Here is a 19722-nt window from a genome sequence, read left to right on the forward strand (position 1 = left end):
AAACTGATTTTACCATATACCCATGCTTCCTCTCACAGTACACTCAGTGCATCCTGGATAGCCGCAGCTAAGATAGAAATTTGTGAAAAAAACAACCTCAAATGGTTCCAAAATCCTCCCAATACAGAAAAATTTACAGGAAATGAGTTTGTTGATTATTGTTTGGCCTAGGACAAGTACAGTTCATTTTATTACATTCCCATTCAGATATATTGATGATGTTTTTTCTGATACTATCAATATATTTACATCTTTAAGAACTAGACATTAGAAAAACACCCGACACGGTTTCCTCCACCTTATTTGTTTGACTTATATTTCAAATTCAGCACACACGGACGTCTCAGCGCAACAACATATGACAAATGAGATGATTATAATTATTTTTACTTATTATGTTTGTTTTGTTCACCACATCGTTGTCAGTCATATGGAGTATTTTAAGCTTCATAATTTTCTATATATTTAAAAGTACATTAGTATACAATTCACAAACTGGCGAGCATTATTATGTAACTATGAGCATTGTGTTTTGATTAATGTAAAAGTATTGTCAAAAGAAGTGGACATATGAATGCTATATTCACTTTATTCAAGTAATGATTGTGTAATGGTTCCTTGTAAGACATACAATGTATAAACCACACGGTAACATAATACATATATGGTAAGGAATGTGAAACATGTGGTTGCCTTGTCTATTTCGTAGTTGTTTAGTAGATATAGGAAAATGTGATGTGAGTGCCAATGAGACAACTCTCCATCCAAATAACAATTTATGAAAGTAATCCATTATAGGTCAATGTACGGCCTTCAGCACAGATATAATTTACCTCCGGAATTACCTTAGTTGTAATTGGAAAAAACTTTTAGAAATGTTAGTCCTCAATGCTCGTTAACTCAGGCTTTTTTTGGGGAAGGGGGGCCTTTTCAACTTTTTTTTATAAGAGCGTCACTGATAAGTCTTATGTATACGAAACGAGCGTCAGGCCTAAATATGAAATTCTCAATCCTAGTATCTATGATGAGTTTATTTACTTCAATCTGCATATTATCGCATTTATATGAATACGCTGGAAAACTAACATTGGGATTGGTAGTGCTTATTTATAATACTTTACAACCAATAATTATGATCAGTTTTGATTCAGAAGTAATAGATTGTCATACATGTAATTATTCCCTTTGTCTACAGTTATGCTATGTTGTTATGCGTTTTTGTGTGTTGTTTATCTATTTATTCATGTTTTATAGTCTTTCATAAGAATGTGTAGTTAGTGTGCATAGAATCACTAAGAACCCTATATATTATACATTACACTTTTTTTTAGCCCTTTTGACCTGCTATAACATGTATAATATAGATCAATAGTAGGCAGGAGTTATAAATAGATTTAAATACGTGTATGGATTTATCACATACAGATAACCTAGTTTAAACTGACATGTGAGAGATCTCTTTACTATTATTGATCTAGGTAAATATATATAATCAGTAGTGGGGGTTACGTTCAGATGTTTATCGCACATTACAGTTTTAAAAGGGTAAGAGGTAAGTATTGACTAAAAAATAGGAAAAGACATTGGAAAAACATGTAACTAAACAAATGGTTAAATTAAGTGAACATTGACGTATATTATCATGACATTTGTTTTCACTTCTATCATCTGTATTTACCTTTTTTACCCTTGTCGATTTATCATTGAACAGTCGCGACAATATAATATTTAACATGTTTAATATACAAACCAGTCAACTTATTGAATAACATCAACATGATAAATAAATTCAGTAATGCAAGTGTATCTTACTACATTAAGTTTATAAGAACAACCTTTACTTTAAAGTCTGGATTGTTGATCACAACTACGCTTGACAGATATATCAACTAGCCACAGGTGACTTATATTTGAATATTAAAAATGGCCCAAGCTGCAGCTTCGACTTGTGAAATTTGTACTGCCGGTCCTGGTGAACATTATTGTCAGCAGTGTGATCAACTATTTTGCGGAAGCTGTAAATTATCTCATTTACGCACAAAGATAAGTAAAAACCACACGTTTTTAAGTGGACCAAGCATCAACAAGGAAGAAAAACTTTTTTGTACAGAACACGAGGAAATGTTTATATTTTACTGTGATGATTGTGATACTCCTGTCTGTAGAATTTGCTCTGTAGAGAAACATAGTCGCCATTTGATGACAGATCTTACTAAATCAGCTGAAAAACTCAGATTCGAAGTTGTCAAGAACATAGAAGCAAAGGTAACAACATCCAAGGTAAACCTTAGCAAAATAGAGAAAGAAACAAAAACCTACCGTGACGAAGTCAAAGCAGTCATCAAGACCATTACTGAGGAGGGGAACTACTGGAAGAATTTGATTGATAAGAAAGTAGGTAGTTTTGTTAGGCTATTGCATGACGAGGAACAGAAAACTATACAAAATATAACTGCACTAACCAAAGTTTATCGTAGAGATATCGAAAACTGTCAACAAATGGAAAAGAAAATCAAGGAAATGGAAACAATGGCAGACGTTCTATTGTTTGAGAGGCTGAAGAAACTTAAAGTTGATGTAGACAACATAGATTTAAAGCCAGTTACCAAAGGGTCTTATGTGTCATACAGAAACAAAAAGCCTTCAGGCACAGAAATAGACAGCCTATTCGGAGAGATCCAGTTTAAGTAAGTAACCGATTCAAATAAAAGGGATAATTATGGTAATAATAATTGCATTGGTATACGAAATGATTTCTTGACTACTGGATTTCCGTGTAAGCTGTAGGTGTGTCATGTTGCAATGCAATAGGAGCAACATATACCAAATGGGTCGATGAACCGACAAAAATTTTTAAAAATACAAACAATATTAAAAAAAAACAACAAAAGACAAACAACACCACGCAAGATACGAATGCACTGATACCTTTTCGAGCTTTTGTTTGAAAAAAAAACCCACTTTTATCTTCAAAAGCAAACATATAAAGTAGGTTTTGGAAAGGCTAAAAGATTATAATAACGGACTATCTTTATGATTGATACTACACACCTAGGAAAGAACATGTTGATGTATATTGTTTCAAACAGACTAATTTCGTACACTCATTTTGATACGACGAAGGTTTAGTTTTGGTCGTCATTGTATGCATTGTAGCCTACATACAATGTATTAGGATGGAGAGTTGTCTCATTGACACTCGTACCACATCTTTCTATATCTAGTACCTCAATTACAGCGGACAACACGGTTTATAAGGCCATCTATACAACAATAAGAGCAGACAGTTTGATAGAACGACACAAAGTGATTAAAGCATCTGGTATTGAAGCTTCAGATTTAACATTTGTAAAAATAAAAAAAATATTAAAAAAAATAAGTTTTAACATCGTTAACCAAAGTTAAATTGATTGATTCTGATTATCGGTACGTGGTCTCGTATACTTACACAGTCCTTCGGCATCTTAAGATGTAAGCGTTCCCTTTAAATGTAGACTATGGACATATAGAAGAAGTATCAACTGTTGAAAAACAAAACTATTGACATTTTTCATACCATTTGTTGAGTCACTTATGTTGGACATTCAGCTACTGAGAGATTTACGGTTTTGTCGCCAACGCTTCATTCATACCGACAAGTTTGATAAATAAGCTACTGCCATTACCGTTCATGTTTTATACTAAAGAATGCTGTCTGCAACTGATTCGACCATTATTGTTATGATTGTGATATATTTAATAATGTATATAGGGCATCACATACTTAACCTATAAAACATCTCCATCTTTCAAATCTCTTAGTTGTATATTTCCTCATTATGATTAAGTATAGAAAGTAAAATCACAAAAATAGTGAATATTTCAAAACGGGAAGTCCTAATCAAATGGCAAAATCAATGATAAAACGGACAACAACTGTCATATTCCCGACTTGGTACAGGCATTTTCAATTGTAGAAAATAGTGGACTGAACCTTGTTTTATAGCGCTAAACCTCTTGGTTGTATGATAGACTCATCAAATTCTGTTATATTTTCATCGATTCTTGAACAAAACAGACATCACAGAAAGGATAGTCAAATATTGGTGCGGAAGTCATTACTGTGTCTCATAACTAACAAATATTTAACAAAAACACAAAAAACATCTATCAGATTTCAAAACCAAATCTATTTCTTCGCGTGTTTGACGTCATAAAATGTAAACATCACATAGGAAGAACTTTTGTCGTTCAAAAAAGTTATAATTTGACAAGGGGAATTGTGGCATACAGGGTTAAAAATCAAAAATTATGTTAAAAATTATTTAATGTAAAAGGTGCTTCGGAAAAACTATCTAACAACTGCTTTTATCTATGATGAATTCCTGATGTATATAATCATTTTCTTTTAGGGAAGGTAAAGCGATAATGGAAAAAGCTGAAAGCCAACAAAATTCCAGGTAATACAAATAATGTATTGTTTAGTAAGGTAAATGTAAGTACATAAATCATATTCAACCATCGAACACTACTGATTAAAGAATTATAAAAGTAACCATTCACCATTGAATATGAAGACAAAGCTAAAAGCAAAACACAAATACTAGATAGTAGACACAAAATTTGCAGTCCAACTGTCCGTCATTAAAAGTCACTATCAGAGCTTGTGGAAAACGAACAATAATATGTTGATCACCAATAGATGGCAGGATATTTGTAAAGAAGCGGTAAATTTCTAGATTCTCTTTAAAAAGATAACACAATAAGATGTGTTAGGGGTCATCCATAATTGTCAACCATTTTCCAAAGTTTAAAAAACGTACACTTGGGGGAGGGGGTTAAAAAATCATTTTTTTTACCGTACGCTTTTTTTTTCATTTCCGGAATTTATTTCGTTTCCGTAGGGAAAGTATATGTATAAAGTTGAGAATTGGCTTGGGTGTGTTTCTCTTCTTATTTCTTCTTTATTATTTTCACTTGATGATATTTATTCGATATCATAATTCTCCTTAATCCGGATTGAACGATTAAAAGATCAAATCATATTGAGACTAAATCTTTCAAACATGTGAACCAGTAAAATTATTTTAATAAAAAGCATTTCTCAGTACCCCCGATTGCCAATTTCACCTGCCTTGTTTTACAATGTTATCGTTTTACTCTTTTTAATAAACAAAATCGATGAAACACTAAATTCTTTGAATGTTTTGATTTTGACAAGACGTCATTTTGTGAAAAGATTTTAAACTGATCCTTCGATAAATTTCCTTGTAATGCATTCCAAAATAGTAAAACAGTAAACCAGAAGTAAACTTATTTTTCTTAGTATAAGCCTCCTTGAAATAGGAGCACCTCCATATGAAGTTTAACCTTAACTTAAAAAAATATCAAATATATGTACACATTACCAATGGTGTGACTTTAAACAAACTAATGTGGTTTAATTAATTAAAATAATTTTAATAAATAATTAAAAAAACTTAAATGACCGAAATGTCGTATTCAGTTTATTATTGTTTAGAAAAATTTTTTTTAAACTAAGGCAATTTTTATCTCACAGATAGCTATATTTTGCAAAACTTTTAGAAGTTTGTGATCGTCGATGCTTTTCACATTCCAACTTTATTTGGCTGTTAATATTTTTTTGAATTTGCGTCACTGATGAGGCTTTTATAGACGAAATGCGTGTATTGCACAAATGCAAAATATAAAACCTGATTTCTACGATTAGTTTATTTTGAAGGTTGTAAAATTTCTGCTTTCTACGAGTACATTAAAAAACTTCTAGTAGGGGTGATCAAATAGTACCCCTAGGAAACCGACTGTCTATTGAAATATTTATCCTCCAAAAACATTCCCACTTTTATAGAAGCTCTGTTTAATGAGAAGGTTAAGTCGATTTTTTAACTGAGCATTTGTAATGTATCTGCAGTGCAAAGGTTTAAAAATTAAAGAGAATTAGGTTTTCAGATAAGGAAACAAGTTGTTTTGAGTTTTAATTACATTTTATTGAATTAATTGAATTCGATTGAGCAACAAACAAAGCCAACATAGGCCTTCGTAGTAAGGAAATCAAATAAGCATAAATAGTTTGTTTAATGGATATGACAATGATTTAGTTGTGTTAGTTGTTTCAAGTAAACCCTTATAAATATCAGTACACTGGTTAAATTCATCTAGATTGACCAGGTCTACTAGAATCTGGTTCACAACTCTGACCGAAATTGGATGTGAACTAAAAAAAAGTTTGCAAGCATTTTTTTAGTACCCTGATTGTCAATTTCACCTGCTTTATTATAGGTCGTTATCATTTTACTCTGTTTAATAAACAAAATCGATGGAAACACTAAATTCTTTGAATGTTTTGATTTTGACAAGACGCCCTTTTGGGAAAAGATTTTTAACTGGTCCTTCGATTAATTTCCTTGTAATGCATTTCAAAATAGAAAACCATTAAACAAGAAGTTAAATTATTTTTTGTTAGTATAAGCATCCTTTAATTAGGACCGCCTCCATACGAAGTTTAACCTTAACTTAAAAAAATATCCAATATAACTACACATCACAATTTGCAGATTCAGCCGGGGGTGGGGGGGGGGGGGGGGGGGGTGTCCTGGTATTGGAACCTCCTTTTTTGATCAATCAGTGCATTTAAATGGGGACATATAGTTGGAACCCCCTTTGTCCTTGGTTGGGAACCCCTTTTAGAGTAGCTGGATCCGCCACTCATATTACAGTATATACATGTATACATCAACGATAATAGAGCATATTGACAGGGACCTTTTTGAATAGAAATACAGGCGGGATATTTGAAAACTTAAACTGTTTTAAAACATTACACTTTTATTGATTGCTGTCTTGAACTCTGATTCCATCAACAACTGTAAGTCCATACTTTACCTAGCAAAATAACCATGGATTTCCCTTTCTTGGATTCTTAGCATAATTTGTGTGCCCTTTTGTTAACCTTTTGCATGCTCTAGATGCCATTTTTCATTTTCCCACTGTGTGATAGGAGAAACACTAATCTTTGTACTCTTTCTTCTGACAAAACACAGGCATCACAGATAGATCTCATCAAATAAAACAGTCAGATATGTTTGAGTTTATTTTCAATGCAAATTTATATATTAAACTAAAATATAAAAGACAGGATCTTCTTTTTATTAAGAATAATTGATTCTTCTCTTGAAATCTGAAAATGGCTGATGTACACGTTTTGAGGAAGGTTTGAAAAAGCGTATGTTTTGTACACTTTGGAAAATGGTTGACAATTATGGATGACCCCTTTTGATTGCCAATAAGACAAATATTCACTAAACTTCTAATAAACAATATGTTATCAATCACAAGCAGCTGTACGGGTTTCAACTAGATATGAAAAAAAGAAATAAATATACCGTATAATTCACCATGAATATACCTATGTTTTCGTTGTAGATATTAACACGTTGTTTTTTTTTTTGCAAATACAGTTGTGTCATATACTTTTTTATTCCACTCGCAGAGTGCAAATACCTGAATGTTTATTCAATGATACGAGTTACATTCTAGTTAATAATATTTCAGGCCTAAAAAATCACAAACGAGATACAAATATACCTGTCAATTTTGTCGGTAAGTTTAAAAAATATACACATGGAAAATGTTGTTTTTAGAATTGTCTGGGGTGTTTCTCTGACTTATTGAAACGTTATTTCGAGTACGTTGGTCAATTTGGATGTTATATAATAGATTTTTTTATTACTGACATTATCATCTATTATGATATATCATAGTAAAGAGAAAATATTTCCCATGATTACTAATATCAAAGTTAATAAAGATATGGTCAGAATAAGTCTCTCGATTAAGGAGTTTTATTCAATTTGAACGATACGACACCATAGCAAATTATCTTAAAAGTTTATATACAGTATTATATTGACTGTTAGCTAAATGACAAAAAAGAAATATTTAAACTAACGTGACTCACAATTTTATGTTCAAATATTTGGATGATGTTACTTTCCAATTGGCCGTGAAAGATTAATAAAATACTACTTTTCATATAACAGACACTATATCACCCCGAACCAAAACATATAACGAACATGCAATATGTGTCCGATGATGCGTGTAACATGCTTAAATTTATATGATATCACAGCAATGTATTTACAATATTCAGAATATTATTCAATTTATCTGGACAGCGGCAAAGCATTTGTATTTCGTAACTGCATACCATTTCCGTCTATAAACTACTTGGTTTTAGCTTTGGGGATTTCTATCAAAACTGTTTAGTTTTTTAAATTAAACCTGATATGAATTTCTAACAAATACTTGTGTCTCGAATTTGCACTAAAATAAAACATTTTGAATATCTTATCCTATATTGTTATTTTGTAAAGATTATTGTATTCTTTTGACAGGAATCAGCAGGTTTTAACGTAAGTATATTGTACTAAATGAACTACATGTATTACAGAAAACAAATATATGAAAATGGTACTGATCAAATTATTTTGAGATGGAAAATGTTTATTCATGGGTATGCTTCAATCATACAAATCTTAATTTTCGGAATTGTCTGTGGGTGTGAAGTAAAGTGTGTGGTCAGCTATACACTTATCAATTCAAAACTCGGGAGGGGGTAATCAAATTTAATATTTTTGAAAATGGGATATAAAAAAAATCTTTTAGAATTTTTAAAATTTAATTTTGTTGAGCAAAATAATTGAAATTAGTAAATGAGATAATTGGAAATTGCCCTGTGTAAACAAAAACTGTTCAATCTATATCTTTCACTTCTTTTAAAAAAGAAAATATTGAAAATTATTCACACCAATGCTAGACAGATTAGATATCAGGGTATCAAACTTGAAGCATTCGAACATTCAAAATCAGAGACAACACCAATACCAAAATTAAGAAGACAAGAAATTCATACCAATATGAAAAAATTAAACATAATCATTTTCTTGTGTGTTGGATGTGTAGTAATTTTATGACATGACATAGCACATGGTGTATCCACAATAGTGGGTTTCCAATATTCTTTTGTGAATAAAGTCGGAAGAATGCCTTCCGAATGTAACGCAATCTCGAAATGTTCATTTCTAGTTGTATTGAACCGTTATTCCGGTAATATATATATAAGAATACAACGTACATACATGCGTCTCTTTTTCTAAAGTAAAGATTTGCGACTTTTCAAAAACACTTTATAAGACACATGTATGTCATTTGTTTTACAGGGATGAACCCAAAACACAGTGGTTCGGGTATGTATTAAAGTTGTAATTCTTGTCAGTGCTTAAACATTATAAAGATTGTTTTATTCACATACAAAACTAAATAGCTAGGTTGTGATCTTATTATTCATTGTAATATTTTATATTGATGAAACTCCAGTAACTGATAGTACATAGTTAAGGGGATATTTAGCTTAACAAGATAGCTCATGTAGTTACATGTATATCCATTACTTAAATAATGTAAATAATTCATTAAACATAGACTGTTCCATTCGGTTAGCTTATGTAATTTTTTTTTTGCAGTTCACGTTTTTCTATAAAACTAAAGCGAGAGAGAATATGCTGTGTGTGTTGCTGTTTTTGTTTACTCCCCGTTAGATAAAACTCTAATAAATAAATAGCTTGCATGTGTTATTTCGTGAATAGCCGCAATAAAAAAAACACTGTTTAATTCTTTTTATCCTCCAATTCAACATTTGTCATTGATAATTTACATGTTTTTCTCGTAAGCTACCATCAAATCCAAAGTTGACATTTCAACTACGGAGCCGCCATATTTTGCTAGAATCAGTATAATAATGAAAACAACACGTTTATATACTGAACGACTTTAAAAACGCAACACTAATTTTGTTGATTTTTTTTTGACTAAATCATGTTTGATTCTCTTACAACTACTTTTTATGGTTATCATACTGCTTTATTTTTAACAAAAAATCAAAATGTGGTTATTGATTATACCGAATTTTTGAAGTCGCACGAATTTCTTAATGCGAAAAGTCGGATCCATGAAAGATTGTTTCAGTTTTTTTTTTGCTTTGAGAAACAGTTCTTTCAATCCTTTGCCTCACTTAAATCAGTTAAAAAATGTTACATCTCCATATTGCCAAGACTAAGAAATAAAAAAAAATGAATTAGCCCTTAAGAATACTGCAAACATGAACACATAAACGTGGTGCAACCATACTGTATGACTTCAGAAACTCGTGATACTGTCCTTCCAACAACGATACAAGTAGACTAGATTTGTTGCTGGCCATCAATGAACGGATTAACGTGTAGTGAAAATGAAACGTCAACATAATTTGATTACGCAACGTCATTTGTCAGACAAAGGACAAGGTATGATAAGAGGCGCTTTTGGCCCCCTTCCCAAATAAGTTTATATATACATCATTGATAGCCTTAGTGTAGAAACTATTCAAAACTATGATTTTTTTATGTTCCAGTGAAAGGAAGGTTGCCTAGCAACGGTTTGAATAAATAGCCAAATTATCACATATGCATCGCTTTCTCATTACACATTAGCAGAATTTAAAATAATATTGTTTGTTGAACACTAACTTGAGTTTGCAAATAAAAAGTCACTTCAATTTCAGTTTTAAAAAATGCTTAGCAACAACCTAGCAACAAAAATTTTGCCTAGCAACGGTTCAAAAATTTGTAATTTCGGCCATATGAGGTATAAATATAGCAATATTTAAAGATTTAACTACTGTAAATGATTTTTCTTTCATATATAGGATGTCTGAGTCATCATTATTTTTTTTAAGAAAATGTAATTGACCATAGCAACCTAAAAGTTGCTTAGCAACAGCCGAAAAAAAGATAGAAATTAAATTGAACTCCCAAAAAAAACTTTTTGATTTTTAATTGTACAAATTAGAGTAAAATCAGCTTGGTTATATTGGATAATACATGCAAGAATAACTAGCAGTAAGAAATGAAAGCAAGTCAATTGTATATCATGCTGATAAAAAGATTAACAACCAAAATAATGCTTAGCAACGGTTAAATAATGTTGTTTTTTTTTGTAAACCGAAGTAGGTTTTTGGCATTATTATTATATCTTGATGATGTAAATATTAAATCATGAGTTGTTACCAAAAACAGGGTTGAGATCTCAAAAAAAAAAAGTTTAACCCCGCCGCATTTTTGCGCATGTCCCAAGTCAGGAGACACTGACCTTTGTTAGTGTTGTATGATTTTTAATTTTAGTTTCTTGCGTATAATTCGGAGTTTAGTATGACGTCAATTATTACTGAACTAGTATACATATTTGTTTGGGGGCCAGCTGAAAGATGCATCAGGGTGCGGAAGTTTCTCGCAGCATTGAAGACCCATTGGTGGCCTTCGATTGTTGTCTGCTCTATGGTCGGGTTGTTATCTCTTTGACACATTCCCCATTTCATTCTCAATTCTAGTATTAAATAAAAGATAGCTATCAAGGAAATGGTCGGTTTATTAAAAAAAAGGATAAATACAAATCATATTGTCACATAATAATTAGTAAGTATAAACATTAACAAGTTAATAGGTAAAATAAACAAGAATGTGTCCCCAGTATAGTATACCGTGAAAATTGGGCAACATCTCTAATTTGGCATTAACATTAGAAATATCATATCATAGGGAACATGTGTACTAAATTTCATGTTGATTGGACTTCAACTTCATCAAAAGCTACCTCGACCAAAAACTTTAACATGAAGCGGGACAGATGGACGAACGGACGAACGAACGGATTAATGGACGAACGAACAGACGGACGCACAGACCAGAAAACATGATGCCCATAACTGGGGCATAAAAAACTTTAAGTTATATAAGAAGTGGCACACTTATAATTTATAAATAATATAGCATTTCACATTTACATGGTGATTACCGGTACATTAAAAAACGCAAATGGATTAAAACTACTATTGAAGATTCAGTATCAGATTTATACAGTATGTATATCAAATATGCATAGCCTGTACAATGTCATTGTTTGTCACTTAAAGAATCGTATACACTGTGAACTTTTTAACACTTAACACAATATTTTAAAGACTGAAATGCTGAAAATAAAGTTCAAAGTTTTCGATGAGGTCAGGGTTCAAGACGTTAAAAACTCATTAAGATATGTAGACGAAAGAGGCATGTCAACATCTTCAAACTTCTCTAAAAATTCATTATTTCTACGATATATATCCTGAAATTAGCACATTGATCGCCAGTGTATAGTATCATGTGCAATCATACCACATCTCCTTATCTTATCCAAAATGTTATGCTTTTTTAATGAAACAGTTGTTGGTAAGTAGTATTTCATGAAACCCCAAAAAATTCGAATTTGATTAGAAACGTAGACATACTTCATTAAAGGGTCTCGGTGGCCGAGTGGTCTAAGAAGTTACTTCTGTAATCACTAGCCAGTCAACACTGATGTTGTGAGTTCGATCCCCGCTCGTGCGGGTGCACTTGTTTTCAACCTTAATTTCTCCTTTCAATGTTGATCTATTTATTATTTTCATTCTGAATGTCTTCACTTGTAGGACTGAATGTCCAGCCAAAAGGTTTCAACTTTCAAGATTTACAGCCGATTTCATTGAGTGCTTGTTAGCTGAACCGTGAAGTCATTATTATGTAAGGTTTACTACTCTCCTTTCGAAGAAGCATATTCCATCAGACATATAGATTGATAATCTGCTGGACTAGTATATTCTTAAAGGAGGGTAGTTAACCTGACCTAACAATGACTTTATGGTTCATCTAACAAGCAAGCTAACTAAAAATATTACCTTTGACTTCACATTCAATGAAATCGGCTGTAGTATTCACCGAGTTCAACCTTTCCGGTATTGAATAAATATTTGAAGTTACTAAAAAAAACTTATTTATTGCATTGGGGACATTAAACTGTAGTACTAGTAGTGCAAGTTGTGCCTTCAATAGCAAGTGAGAGGGAAAACAAGTTTAACTACCGTTTTTTGGTAAATTTTCAACACCTACCCTAATTGTTTTTTAAGTAGCAAGAAATATTGCTTAAGTCCAAAAATCTAACATTTTTAAAATATTTGAAGAATAATAAAAATCCGATGCCAATACATGCTTCAATTATGTGTACAATAAACCTTTTAGGTATTAAAGCTGTATCTCAAAAACTGTAGGAGGATTACAAACTCTTTATATATATATAGCTTGTACCAAAAATACCGGACATTTAAAGAAAATTTTATAAAAAAATCAAAACCCTGTAGACATACACACCTCTATTATAAATAAAAAGCTTTTTAGGTCAAAAACTGAAGGAGATAGCTAGACGTATATGTCTGGACAGAAACAGACGAACGGACGGATGGATGGACGGACAGATCTAAATTAACGAACGTGCCCGACATTTTGTCCCGTGAGGGGAGGGGGGAATGTGAAATAGTATTAAGAGGACATAGTTTACATGTACATTAAACAGAAGTACCAGTGCACTCAAGGAATCGGTATAGGTTTGGCATGACATTTTGTCACTTACATAGAACTCCAGACAAAACAAAATACACATTCGAAATGACAAACAAAGACCCATATTTTTTTCGCGCATAGTTCATAAGTTTGTTTGCCATGGGTCTTATCCAATTTTTATTCATGCAAGTAAAATATGTTAAAAGTAATTTCGCTATAGCATGTTTTATTTGATAATCCATATAGGATCTGAGTCAATTGAATGCAGCATGTGTACTTTAGTTTGATGATTACATCTTGTCAAAAGAGTGCTCTGACACATATATAAGAAAAATCATTAGTGTACCGATATATGAATAGGCTGGCCTTGAAATACATAATTTACCGTATAGTATAAGTGTATAGTTAACTTAATTTCAGTATCAATTTGGATTTAATACTGACTGATATATTTGTCTATCAGCAAGTGATTTTAATGTTATTTTAATAGTCTTACAACTCTGGACAATGCACATGTTATGTCCTAAATTTCTAAATGTGCACGAAATGGATATGATACATAGATCTATTTTTCTGTAGATGGTTAAATAGAAAACTTCAAAGTGCAAATATATACGTTTTGATGAAATAATTTTCTTCAGAACTACAAAGGAGTTTGAATATATTAAGAATTTATTATAAAATTCATTTGTAAGATTTCGTTGAATATTTGAAAATTATAATGAATAAAAATTAATTGACCATATTTCAAGGGACACAACTCTGTATTTGGCTGCACAGTGTTATACTTTTTTGATCATTATGGGTCTATAATTTCACGTACAACGTATTTTTTTAAGAGAGTGACATGTCTTGAGGACTGGATACGACATAAAACGTGATGTTCTGATCAATAATGGATCCCGGAATAATTTCGTACCCGTGCCGTTCACTTTGACGTATTATAATGACTTGTCAAAATATGTAAACAATCGGATTATTTTTCAATTTTTTAGACATGAGCGCCAACGTAGACCACCATGATATTTTATTATGTGAAAGATACATAAGAGTACAGTTGATGGTTGAAAATTTCCAGATGGTCTACGTTGGCGCTGATGTCAAATTTTGTCTCCGAACATGACAAAATTGTAGATTTTTTACACTTTTCGTCGTTTGGGGCTTTTCAAGGTCTCAGTTTGAACATATTTGAGTACATAACACCTTAAAATAAGGTTCTACATGGACGATGAGATACTGCAGTTCATTGCACAGGCGTGATGGGTTTCAGCTTCAAAGTTTAAAAATTCTGGAAAAAGGGGGGCCAGAAACGGCCCTTATCATACCTTGTCCTTTGCGGCCGCAACGTTAACTGCTAATCAAATTGCCGAGTGCCATTGTGTACAGATGCATGACATAAATGTTTCCAATCAACTGAATTGCCAAAGAATCGACTGAGGAAAATCCTTTAAAGCCCTCAAGTTCCAACCGCATAATTGTCATAACCAATAAACGAGTGGCACAAATTCAAAATTAGAAAGTGTAAAACAGAACCCAAAACTTGTCAGACAGAATTTGTTGACCTTTCTAAAAATCATTTTGACGTTTGTAACAGGCAGTTATTATTGCTTTTCACTGTGACACATTCATTCAAAAATAACAATAAATTAATCTAGTGTTGCGTTTCTAAAGTCGGTCAGTATATATGGGAATAATACAATACAATAGAAAAGTAAACAAAAACCTACCTCAAAATCAATTTAAAAAGTAAAATCACAAAAATACCGAACTCAGAGGAAAATCAACTCGGAAAGTCCACAACCACATGGCAAAATCAAATAACAAAACGCATCAAAAACGAATGGACAAGTAAATAATAAATACAGTATTGTACGAATTTGGATTGTTCATGTAACAGAAAACCTTCAACTCTAGCGTTTTCATTTGTATGACGTCATGTTTTGAAATGCGCCACAATCAATAATAGACTTTCGCGGAATCTTGATTTATTTTGATTTTGTTGATGTCTTCGAGCTCTAGTGCATTACTTCTTTTCTTCTTTTTATTATGCATCCGATGAGAATACAAGTTATTTTTCCTTTTTTTAAATGCTTTTTTTTAAAACAATAGAATGGGCAAAGGATTTGTGAAAAGGTTCCAGTACATGTGGATTAACGTGGGAAGTGTTTTTTACCAGCCAGTATTATGTATATCTCTAAGTCGATATATCGAAAATGGTATCATGGTGTTGTTTACAAAGCGAATTACATATAACATATTAGAATTTAAATTTTCTTTTATCTTAGTATATTAGTATACTTTAGATCATCTTCAGCTTAACAAGAGAGTTCATGTATTTATATTGATTACTTTAAAAATGTAAATAATTCATTAAACATGGACGTTCAATTCTGTTTGCTTTAGTTTATTTGTTGGGTGTTAATAGCATATCGAAATATTACCAAATAACTTTTTTTGGTGCGTATATTACGACAGATTAAGATTTTCACAAAACTATCATTCGTACTATAATTGTGAAAGCATTATTTGAATTCACTGAATTAAGTCCAATAATCATTATATTGTCTTTATTAGATAAGAGCAAACATTTATATAATACAGTATGAGATCAGGATCATTAAAAGTTAATATTTATACCAGACTCAGTAAACACATTGCTTTTAAATGTTTGATAAGCTTACACTTTTCTTATTTCTTTTTTTAAGAAGTCAAAGTTTGATAACGTAAGTAACACAGATTTACCTTAATCCTATCATGTGTTCTTGGAGATGTTAATGTATGAAAAATGAAACTTCTATCTCATATCAATAAGTTGTCCTTGAGACTAAACACAATAGTCATGTCGTTAGATATTGCAATATGTCTTGTTGAAGTAAACGTTAGTTCTTTTATTATCTTAAGTACAGCGCAAATTATCCGGTGATACTTATACATAAATTAGTAGTTTGATGTGTGTAAAACACATATTTATATCAACCCAAACACATAACTTAAAGTACAAATAAAACATGACCAAAACAATTTGACATGATGATAAATCGTTTTTGCGGTCGTATAAAACATTACAGAGATAATGATAGTGGTCGCCAGATAATTGATGTAACAGACTATAGTGAATAAAAGTAATGAGGGAACATACAGTTATTCCTCTTATATATAAAAAAAAAAAGATGTCAAAGTAAAAATTTGGTTGTTCTACTTGTATACATTTGTTGGTATTTACAAAGAAAATGAAACACTGTTTTATCTGGCGTGCAGTCAAATGTTTTGTTTTATTTTACTACAATTGTAGATGACTGTTTAAAAGATCATTGGTTTATTTTGATATTACAAAAGTCAGACGAAAGGCTACATGCATGCAACAGAAGGTTCATCAATTGAATACAGTTTAAATTTAAAACCGTGTCTCTTTTATGTTGTGCCAAACCGTATAGAATTTGTAAATGTATATTTGTTTTTGTAATGAAAAAAAAATGATATTTGCTCGATCATGTCTAGCATAAGAGACTCAATTCAACACTATAGTAGCGAGAAATTTGTTCTCTTATTTTTATTCGCATTAGCTATTTTTATTGCCCTTTGATATAATCTATATCTCTTCTTTAAAGTAATGCAGACAAACAACAATAGTTGTATAGTATAATGCTAACCATTTTTACGTGTGTTTTATTTCTCTTTTTAAGTGTTTGCACTAACAGTAAATGTAATTGGTAAGTATTTGATCATTTAAAATGTTTTTTTAAGCGAGTCCTTATTCATTTCACTGCCAACCAGTGACCGTCTGAAATTGGTACTATTTGAACATGACCGTTCTATGTAATTCTATTATTTTCTATTTTCATCGGATAGTTTAGATAACTCTGTCTATATGTAATCTATGCGAGCGACCGACTTGTGATCGATTTTGATCTGCAGAATACTAAACATTATGAAATAGTACTTCAACATACTGATACAATTTAGACTTGTGGTCGTCCTATGCTTTGACCACTAATCACAAAAATAATACAAACTGAATTTATTTTTATCAATTATGAATTTGCATCTTAATACAGCTATACAGTAGTTCAAATTGCTATGTTTTGATGTTGTATTGCAATTTCTACTGCATGTTTAAGATAAACACTCATTCATTTGAACTAATTGTCATGTCGATATCAAGGTTTCAAAGGTGTATTAGGAATTGTTCCCGTGAACAAAAGGTCATTAATGTAATGCCTTATATATATGTATATTTATAAAAAAAAATGCAATCTCCTAAAACTAAGGACTTTGAAAATTACATAGTACATGTATAGTTCTCCAAATTGATCATATAAGATGGAACCATTTTTAAGGTCGAGTAAAATTAAGTTTATTAACGACCCTTTTAAAATTTACTAACAAAATGCATGCATGTTAATGTAAGGCTGTTCCTAACGTCGTAAATACAATCCTTTTCTCTTCCATAAATGTGACCTACTGATTGAGAATAAAAATGGGGGATGTGTCAAAGAGACAACAACCCGTCCATAAAACAGACAACAGCAGAAGGTAATCAACAGGTTTTCAATGCAGCGAGAAATTCCCACACCCGAAGAATATTTATCGAATCTGTAATAACATGAGCAACACTACGGGTGCCATATGTGGCGCTGGATCTGCTTACCCTTCCAGAGCACCTCACATCACCACTAGTTTTTGATGGGGTTCGTGTTGCTTATTCTTTAGTTGTCTATGTTGTGTCGTGTGTTATATTTTTTGTCTGTTTGTCTTTTTCATTTTTAGCCATGGTGTTTTGAATTTGAGTTTGACTATCACTCTGGTTTCTTTCGTCCCTCTTTTACTGGATTGTAGTAATGTATTATATTTATAAAGCAGATCGTTCATGCCTTTGTTTTTAACTTGCTCGTTCAGTCAAGCATATTACAAAGGTCCATGTACGTATATCATTTTACTTCCGTTTATGTTTGAATTAAAAGTCTCTGTATGTTTTGAAAATGAGTTTCATCGGTGTGAAAGTATGAAAAGATATTATGAGGCCTAGTAAGACATGCTGTATCTAGCAATATCACTTTAAAAATACATCTACGTATAAATTGTGTAAAGAACAAAGTTATCACGTTTCAATTCAAAGCAGACGTGTATACAATCAATAAATAATTTGCGGTAATTGTCAATTTTGAGACTGTGGACTTAACACATGAACAACATTAAACTCAATCATCAGTTAATCGTTACAGGTTACTGTGTATGATTACTATTTTGAAATATGCTATTGATTGGTTAGAGACATATTAAACAATTGCAATAACGTGGTATGTATGTTTCTGTTTTAATGTGTTATCATTTGTTATTCTAGCTACAATAGGTCATGTTGGCATACGTTTATTGGAGAAGCATAGAACAGTTGACAACCCAAGGACTATAACATATCATAGCCATTTGTATACAGAGTACGTTTTAATGCAAACAACAATTACCGTCATCATATGATCCATCTGCCATTTAAGTGACATTTGTTTTTTTGTTAACTTTACCGAAATAAAGGTAGATTCGTATTGACCACTAAATCTTTTTTCTAACACATTATCTTTTATATTATATAGCACACAACTCTGTTTGTTTCAAAAACATTCATCTACATTTGATATATTTATAATTATATCTTTATATAATAAAACGTTTATGTGTAGTCAAGCCTGATTATGTTTAGAATATCGTTTGAATTAGAAAAAAAAAGGAAACAATATATGTCACAATAGGAAAAAGAACTTCACGCACAAAACAAGGTAAAACACGAAAGACTATTTGACCATTGTCTGCCACCTTAACTGAAATGTATAGATAATCCTCAATAATATTCATATTATGTCACATGGTCAGTTTTCCAATTAGTAAAATCAGTCAAATCCTCAAATATACTGCTGTATAAATCAAGTTGTAAAAGAAGATTTGAAATGATTGCAAACAGTTAACAAACGACCAAAGAACATAGAAATCAACAACGCTAGGTCACCGTACTGCTTTCAACTATGAGCAAGGCCAATACCGCAAAGTCAGTTTTAAGATGCCTCGAAATGACAAATGTTAAACAATTTCTACAATAAAACTAACGTCCTAAATTAAGTACAGAAAATGAACGAAAAACAAATATGTAAAACATCAATAAGCGGCAACAACTGAATAACGGGCTCCTAGCTTCGGATAAGCACGTACATACAGAATTTGGCGGGGTTAAACATGTTGACGGCATCCCAATCCTCCCCTAACCTGGGAAGTAATTTTTAAAACGGTA

The 19722-nt window shown here is 31.6% G+C and overlaps 1 protein-coding gene across 2 annotated transcripts; it reads left to right on the top strand.

Moving 5' to 3' along the window:
* Positions 1 to 1425: 1425 nt before the first annotated feature.
* On the top strand, positions 1426 to 19124 carry LOC139486252 (transcription intermediary factor 1-beta-like). 2 transcript variants are annotated; one of them, XM_071271039.1, is made up of 5 exons: positions 1426 to 1552; positions 1849 to 2687; positions 4392 to 4439; positions 7552 to 7603; positions 18715 to 19124. In XM_071271039.1, the coding sequence occupies exons 2-4, from the start codon at positions 1924 to 1926 to the stop codon at positions 7601 to 7603; spliced, it is 864 nt and encodes a 287-aa protein (XP_071127140.1). In that variant the 5' UTR covers positions 1426 to 1552; positions 1849 to 1923; the 3' UTR covers positions 18715 to 19124. The 2 variants fall into 2 exon arrangements, with proteins under 2 accessions (XP_071127140.1, XP_071127141.1); XM_071271040.1 differs by lacking the exons at positions 7552 to 7603; positions 18715 to 19124 and having other exon boundaries at positions 4392 to 4469.
* The last annotated feature ends 598 nt before the right edge of the window (positions 19125 to 19722 follow it).

The sequence above is a fragment of the Mytilus edulis genome, chromosome 8 (genome assembly GCF_963676685.1).
Source record: "Mytilus edulis chromosome 8, xbMytEdul2.2, whole genome shotgun sequence".
Taxonomy (NCBI): domain Eukaryota; kingdom Metazoa; phylum Mollusca; class Bivalvia; order Mytilida; family Mytilidae; genus Mytilus; species Mytilus edulis.

What these genes read in the sequence shown, in the direction of transcription:
- LOC139486252 (XM_071271039.1), top strand. Translation starts at nt 1,924, where the DNA reads ATGGCCCAAGCTGCAGCTTCGACTTGTGAAATTTGTACTGCCGGTCCT. An exon ending in TTCGGAGAGATCCAGTTTAA is followed by an intron (nt 2,688 to 4,391) that starts GTAAGTAACCGA and finishes ATTTTCTTTTAG; the next exon opens with GGAAGGTAAAGCGATAATGG. An exon ending in GAAAGCCAACAAAATTCCAG is followed by an intron (nt 4,440 to 7,551) that starts GTAATACAAATA and finishes ATAATATTTCAG; the next exon opens with GCCTAAAAAATCACAAACGA.